Below are 8,081 nucleotides of genomic sequence, written 5' to 3'. Positions count from 1 at the left end.
TCAGGACCCCAAACAGCGCGCCCGAGGAGATGCCTGAACGGAAATATAAAGCGCCAGCTTCGGTGTTTATTATGGTTTATAAACCAAAACAAAAAAAATAACAAACAATGTTTCCCCACTTTTTTTAAACTTTTTTTTTAACCTGAATATTTATTTGTTTATATTTCTACAGTATCTCGTTACAATATAGCCTGTATGTGATGATTGTGTTATTCTGATTAAGAATATTTATATAAGGCATATTTATTTGTGTTACGTCATACTATTCACATCTTTTACATGCTAAATATGACCTTACTGAAGCCTGCAATCCATTATTTTTTGTTTTATATTTTTTTTCTGGATGAGTTTGGATTTCTACGTCCTTTTAAATAATATTTACACTTCCATCTAAACTATAAATTGCATAGAAATATATCAGCTGTGTGTCAAGGCCTGCTTACAGATTTATTAAAAAAGAAAATGTTAAGTATACAAACTATGTGCCTGCTTATCAGCACTTTGACATTCTTTATAAATCATGTCATAAGATGTAAATCTCTTTGATGTATGTTTATTTGTGGATATATATTTTTTTTTCCCACTCTACTCTGGAGGTTGCTGCCAACATCACCATGCAGCACCTGACCCTTGAGTCATATCTTTGGTTTTATTGCTTCAGTCTTGTTTGTGCCGGTTTATACAGACCTTTACATTTATAAGTTTCCTCCAAATGTCAGTTTACCGGCGTGTTATTCTTTTAATCTACATTATATCTCAGATATTCCACAGTAATATCAGAGATTTAAGTCAGACATAAAACACGACAACAACCAGTTACAGCTGCTGCTGCTGCTGCTGATGCAGGATCCGGAGATGGATCCGGAGCTGGAGCTGCCACAACCTCCCACAAGCGACTTCCTGTTTTCACAATAAAAGGCCCGAAGTAAAGTGGCTTGAGTTGGGTTACAACAACAACAACAACAAAAACACTCACTGGGGCATCAACAACAGCAAAACCCAACATCAGCTATTCAATAGATGAATGAATGGATGATTTTGTTTTTCAAACATGTAACATTATCTTTCTTAAACAAATATGTCAAAGATGTTAAATGTTGAAACACATTTTTACTGCGATGATTTTACCATTTTATTGTCTCTACCTGTTCTTCTTTTTTACATCGTTTGTGTATTCCCATGTCTGAATTTAGTTTTCTGTGCAAGTCGTTGTGTTTGCAGTCACCCTTAAATCATTAACGTCCCTGTCTGACCCACAACCGCAGGGTAACTGTTAGCTGGGTGGAGGTGGGTGGGTGGAGACCAAATCAGCTGCTGCTAATAGAAAAAGACAAACCAAAAATCTTCAAGTCTTCAAGTGACCTTATTCAAATTTACTCCTGACCTTTCCATTCAGCTCGTAACGTTTCTCAACCGTGCGCTTTTACTTTGAAGGCGTCGAACGGAAGTGAAGTGTGTTACTTTCGTGCAGTTTGACCGTTTGTGTGCGTGGTGAAGGCGCCACGTCGGCAGAACCAGCAGAGAGGAAAAGCGAGCTGCTCCGGCTGTGAAACTGAGTGTGAGGTGAAGTTAGAAAGCTGCATGTTGATGCTTTAAAGGCTAAAAAACAACAACAACAACAACAACAGAAGAAGAAGAAGCAGCGACAGCAGCAGCCGGCAGTCAGAGCTGCAGGTTTCACACTCATTACATTAGAGCAGAGTTTGTCTCCGAGGCTGAAACAGAAGCGGCTCCAGTGTCAAGTTTCTCCGTCAGGTGAGAAGCATTGGGAACAATGGTGAAGGTAAGCGCTCACCAGTATCCTTATTCATAATAATAATAATATATACATACATATGTGTGTGTTAAAACGTGGGTTTACAACATGCGTGTGAGTTATGGGACTTGAACTGGCTGCACGTCATGAAGCTGGTTGCTCAACAGCTGCCTGAGTGATGATTCGGTTATTTTATTTTACTTTTAGCACCTTTCAGAAGAAAAGAGTCGTTTTCTGTCTCCTGGCGTTAAAGGGAGGCTTCAGGGCTTCCTGCTAAATGTTGCTCAACCTCTACTCCACGCGTGACACATCTTCAATCTACATATTGTTTTGTTCAGATTTTTGTTGTTGTTGTTGTTGTTGTTGTTTACACCCAACTGTGGTCATATTCTTCATTAACCAAATGCAGCAGTGGCTTTAAAACTTTTTTGGGGGAAATCTGAGGCCCAAGAAAGAAAAAGAAAAAAAAAAAAAAAATGGGAGGAGGGGTGAAGATGGTTTCCGAGAGGTTAAAGAAAATATATATTTATTTCTTTTGTGCATGGGGAAATATTGAGTAATCTCTTTATAACCAAAGAGTCCTGGTTTAGTTGCGGTTTTCAACACTTTGAAGAAGCACAAAGAGGAATTGTTTAGTTTAAAGGCCTTGAAGTTGAACACCACAGTGACATGGGCACCATCGGTGTCACCTCCATAGGATTTTTAATTTTTTTTTAATTTTTATACATAAAACACAAGTTAAAAGCCTAATTTGTTTTATTATTTCATCCTCAGTAATGAAAAAGGGGATAAAGTAAGTAAATAACGCCCGTACGTACTTTAAATAACACGCTGCCTCAAACAAACAACTTCTCGACATCATTTTTAAACCACGTCTTGTCAGATAATTACATGTTCGAGCACGGCGCCGAGCTCAGCCGGTTCGACGGAAATTCAGCTGGAAATACACAGAAGAAAACAGTTTGTGTTCATCACCTCTAAAAATCTGCTGGGATATAAAGAAGATTCTACATCAACACCCACATTCTTCCTGAATCCCTGCGAGACTTGATGCCAGACTTTTTTTTGAGTTTCATAACGAGCAGACACACAGAGAGAGAGAGAGTGAAGCTTTCAGTCTGTTTTACATTTAGGGTTATAATTAAAGGCGATATGTCTTCAACTTTCCGCTGCGACTCGGAGGTACGTTCACAATTCACAATCTGGGACTTCCGACAACTTTCTTCCTCCCAAGCAAGAGGTCAAAATATAAACACTTTTTTTTCTAGTAAATCCTTTTTATTCACCAAAATGAATTAAAATTCTCAAACGTCAGATGGACTCTTTGATCAAATAAAGAAAAGAGAAAAAAAAAAGAAAGTCAATGAAATTAGAAAAAGGCCAAAATATCTTACAATCCAGGCTTTAGACTTCGGGTTAATTTGAACCAATCAGAATGGAGCAAAACCTGCCGTCACTCAGCCACCGCTGCAGCCTGTTTTTTTTTTTTTTTTTTAATTGTTTTAATGAACGATAGCGTCGAGCGTTTTATCTGCACCGAGCCCTAAAAGTGGTTTTTTTTTTTCTGGTCACCAAGAGTTGAAAAATGTTCAACTTTACGGATAACGCTGCGCTCGTGACTTTTACCAGCCGTCCAATCACAGCGAAGGAGGGGAAGTGACACAATCGCTTAGCTCCAGTAACACTGGATCCTACATTTCCCATAATGCAATTGGATTAGCATTACCCCGTGGGAAACATCACGGACGTATAAAAAGTATTTTTTTCCCCCCCAAAGACGACAACTATAAAAGACTCGTCTATTAAAGTGTTGACAGGACGACTTCAACCATAAACAACATCAATTCTTACTCTCTTTTTTTTTTTTTTATTCAGAATTTTTAACGTTTGGAAGGTTTATATTTTTGTAAACGTTTTATTTTGATCTGGTGACGGCAACGTGAAGTTTTCAGGCCGAGCAGGAACCTGCAGGCATCGAAGGCAAACGCCTCGAGCACCGTTATGAACTCCTCGTCTTTGAACTTAAGCTGAGGTGACGCTGATGACATCACTATGACGTCATCGGGGTTAACCCGTCAGACTTCGTGAAGCTCCCGCAGAGCCGCAGCTGGTTACTGAGTGTGTGTGTGTGTGGTGGACCGACTGGTGTGTCTGAAACTACTTCCTCTTTGTGTTGTCCAAATAAATCAGATTTAAAAAAAAAAAAAACAGATTCTGATTGAAATCAGGAACTAATAATTAGATGCGAGACTTTCGCCGTGTGACAGTTACGATGACACGCATAAGTCAGTAAATATTCACACTGAAGTATTAAAGGAGTTCTTGAGGAGTTCTGTGTGAAGCGTTCAGATTAAAGACAGCTGAGCGTTTTTTTTGTTTTGTTTTTTTTCCTCCTGATGTTTTCCAGAATGTGAACAGCGTCAACGTGGAGCCGCAGCCGGGAACCAGCGTGGCCTCGGACGACGCCGAACCCGCCGACGGCCCGCCCACCGAGGGTAAGCGGCGAGCTCCGCCGGGCTCCGACTGCGGGGGAATAATGGTGCAACTCCAGCCGCTATTTCAGAAACTGTCTGGTTTTGTCGGGGGAATTTATTTGTTTGCGACATCGCTTGTTCGTTAGAGGACGGAGAGCAATTCTGCTTTTGGTTTCAGTCACCTGGTGAGTTGCACAAATTAGTCCTTCGAGAGGTTTATTTATGAAATCCCGGATTGACAGATCTCCCGGGCTGTTCAAGCGCAACTTCTGCTGCTGTAACATTACAAGGTTTTCTCCTTTTTTACGTGTGATATTTGCCAAATTTGGACATCTGTACGACTGGCTGCTGAGATTACTTCCTCACTTAAACTGTAAAGTTAACTGTGGAATCTAACTTTTGTCGGGAAACTGCGTTTTTAAAGACCGGATGAATGCATTTGTTGGATGAACTGGCAAAATCTTTTGTCCAGACAATCATTCGTGGTCCTCTCGACTTTTATCGCGTGACGTCATCAGGTCAAATATCAAACTTGGCGAGCGTATTAAAAGGAACACGTCGGCATGGTAACTGGCGTTTTGGTGAAGTTTAGAAATTTAGCGCAAAGTTGCCGCTGTGCCAGAAGTGCAGATTCACACAGCGGCCACATATACGCATGTAAAACCAGGTTTTACGTCTCGGACAAGACGAGCTGCCGTCATAAAACTGACCGAGGAACTCAATCTGTCAAAAAAAAACCTCTTGATATCCTGCAGAAGAACAAAACACCAGCAGTTTATTGAATGAATTATTGAATCCAGAGCCTTTTATTTCTGATTCCTCTGAGCCGTAAAGTGACAGACCTGCAGCCGTTGGTTTCGAGCCACAAACGGGGAAATCAGAAGGAACTATATTAATAATTAATTTGCAGCTACAGTCAGTTTTTGTCTCTTCAGATGTGATGATTTAATGCCGCTGCTTGTTGGGGTTTTGAACGGCTGCTCGGACGAAGTCATGACGGACACTTCTCACTATTTTTTCTGACAGAAAACGATCAGTAGATTAATCAGCGATTTTTAAAACAAATATTCATTCGTAGTGGAAACCGTGTGAATGTCGACGTGTTTGATTTGTTGTTGGGTTTTTTTGTCCCCCCCCCCCCCCCCCCCGCCCCCCAGACTCCGGTAAAGACCACGCGGCGCCTCCTCCTCCCGGCATGATGTGGCGGGTGACCGGCGGCCTCTTCAACGTCACCAAAGGGGTGGTCGGCGCCGCGGTGGGCGGAGTCGCCTGGGTGGGCGGCAAGGGCCTGGAGATCACCAAGTCGGCCGTGACCACGGTGCCCTCGATGGGGGTGGGGCTGGTGAAGGGCGGCGTCTCCGCCGTGGCCGGCGGCGTCTCCAGCGTGGGCTCGACGGTCGCCGGCAAAGTCCCGTTCACGGCCAAGAGGAAGGACAAGGCGGAGTGAAGAAGAAGAGGAGGAAGAAGAAGAAGAAGAGGAGGAAGAAGAGGAGGAGGAGGAGGAGGATGATGATGATGCTGGAAATGATTGATGATTGATGACGGACTTGACCCCGCCCTGAGCCAACAGAGAGAGCTCCTCTCTCTCTCTCTCTCTCTCTCTCTCATCAGACACCAAACAGTGCCTTTTTTTTTTTTTTTTTTTTTTTTTTTCGGCCGCGCCGAGATCTGACGATACTTTGTTACCATGACGACCCAGAATTACAGCAAAAGAAAACCCCGCTTCACACAATCCCGGGTCTGTCCCGTACTTTAGCTGTTTACAGTCCAGACGGAGACGCTTCCAGACGTCCTCCGGGTCTCCGAGACGTTGTGTGAAATGTTTTTGAGTGGAAATGCTGATTTTTTTTTTTTTTTTTTTAGTCTTTTCTTTCAATGTTATTGAAGTAATATTTGTATTTTGTGTCGGGGAGAGAGAGAAAAAAAAAAATGTAAAAAATGTGCGTGCGTTGGAGAGGCGAGATCAGCAGCGTTCTTCAAGAGGGAAAATGTCCCGAGGCGTCGTGGCGTCCGACCTCCTGCTGTGTTTTCCCTCTTCTCTGAAACGCGGTGACTGAAGACTGAAGCGCACCGTCGCCGGGCCTCGGCTCCTTTTCCAACGGTGAAATATTTAGAGTTCAGTATGTGTGAAATGTTTCCATCCGGCATTCGATTCGTCGACGAGATGGAAAAAGTGCTGGACGTCGTCCGGAGCCGGTCGGAAGTGGAAACGCTCCTTTTAATCGGGAGCTCGACGCCGTGCCGTTTGCGCCGGCGACGCGCGTAAAAAAAATTAAATAAAAAAAAAAAGTTTATTATGCAATATCGGCATTTCAATGCAACATTTGGAGCAAACGGTAGCTTGTTGCCGACGGGGCTCAACGATGTGAATGTCTCGTACGTGTTGTTGTTGTTTTTTTGTTTTTTTTTCAGTATATCAATAAAGTAGTTTGGAAGGTTATAAATATCCGACATGCTGATTGGAGTCTTCATCAAACAATTGTCCCCGTTGTCGATTGTTGCAGCCGTTCACGGTCCCCAGAGGAATCCCGGTGACTCGGTGGGAAATTCCTCCGTCGTGGTCTTCAACTCGATCTCAGTGAAATGTGTTATTTAATGTTCCCGTCAGTGGGCCGTGTTGATTAATGCATTTGATGATCGTGATTTATGACCAAATGCCTGTAACATTGATGACATTCCCATTAAGCCTCGCTGCAGCTCTGATTTTTTGGGGGCTGGTTGGCCCCAAGAGAGATTGCAAACACTGTAAAGCGATAAGCATGTTTAACGTTAGCACGTTAGCGTTTTCACTGAAACTTGGCAAATGTTAGCACGCTGACGTAAATGAATATTTAGGATCATTGAAAATTTGCTTCCTTTACATCCGAGTGAAAACTGACAGCGGTCCTGGTCTCAGTTTTGTTTTTTTAAATGGACATTTTAAAGAGACGATGCTTTTTTTTTGTTTTTTTTTTGCTTGTAAATCTGCAACAGCTCAACTAATGGTAATAAAACAAAACAAAAAACAACCAAACACTCTTTCTTGTTGTTGTTTTTTTTTTTACTAATTATCACGTTAACTTAAAGGAACAGTTCAACATTAACTATTCAGGACGGTCTATTCATATATTTCTAAAAGATGTGCTTCAGACGGTTTAATCTTGTTTCCTCATATACCTTTTAAATTTGAGCTATTAATTAATGACTCATATTTTAATATTTTTTTATAATTAGCCCGAGCGACGATGGTGTGAAAGCCCCATTGTTATTCAAGCGATTATTATTATTCTCCGTAAACAACTGCATTTTTGATGGCTTTATCATACTCAAAAACTATACTATAGTATGATTAAAAAAAAAAGTACTGTAATGCCAAAGGGGGGGTGCTTGAACCCCAAACCTTCTTGCGACCAAAATTGCCGCAGACATTCTTTGGATAGCAGATGTACGTGTTTTCAAAGGAGGTCTGCAGTGATATTAAATATCTTCCTGTAATATGTAGTGGATGCAAAACTTTTTTCAATTTCTCCCCAACGTTTCAACTTCACTAAAAGTTGAATCACCACCAACAGGCCGAGGTGGAATCTGAACCACTCAACCTCGGTGAAGTAGGACGAGCCCCGCCGAGGTAACACACGAGGGTTCACGGTTCATGGCTTATGGTTTACGGCGAGTCCCTCCAAGCCACGAGGTTCACAGAGAGCGAAATCCCTCTAAGTGTAAGCCACATGGAGAGACCTCCTAAAGTGGGTTCGGGTTTGTGCGTGCAGTCATACTAACACCAAACCAAAGGTCAACAGCAATACAAAACTCAACTTCACTGTCCGCTGGTTAGATTAGTTCTCTCTTTGTTTATCTCTCACCTTGAAGTA

General features: G+C 42.1%; 1 protein-coding gene across 1 annotated transcript; it reads left to right on the top strand.

The window, feature by feature from the left end:
• The first annotated feature begins 1,477 nt into the window (after positions 1-1,477).
• Positions 1,478-6,622, top strand: LOC138628305 (transmembrane protein 263). The gene is made up of 3 exons (XM_069711282.1): positions 1,478-1,783; positions 4,164-4,251; positions 5,388-6,622. The coding sequence occupies exons 1-3, from the start codon at positions 1,775-1,777 to the stop codon at positions 5,675-5,677; spliced, it is 387 nt and encodes a 128-aa protein (XP_069567383.1). The 5' UTR covers positions 1,478-1,774; the 3' UTR covers positions 5,678-6,622.
• Positions 6,623-8,081: the final 1,459 nt, after the last annotated feature.

This window comes from Brachyistius frenatus, unplaced genomic scaffold (genome assembly GCF_029030835.1).
Source record: "Brachyistius frenatus isolate BFR_SWC_R1_liver_20210118 unplaced genomic scaffold, ASM2903083v1 Contig_98, whole genome shotgun sequence".
Lineage (NCBI taxonomy): Eukaryota > Metazoa > Chordata > Actinopteri > Embiotocidae > Brachyistius > Brachyistius frenatus.
This window is presented reverse-complemented; position numbering and strand designations above follow the sequence as displayed.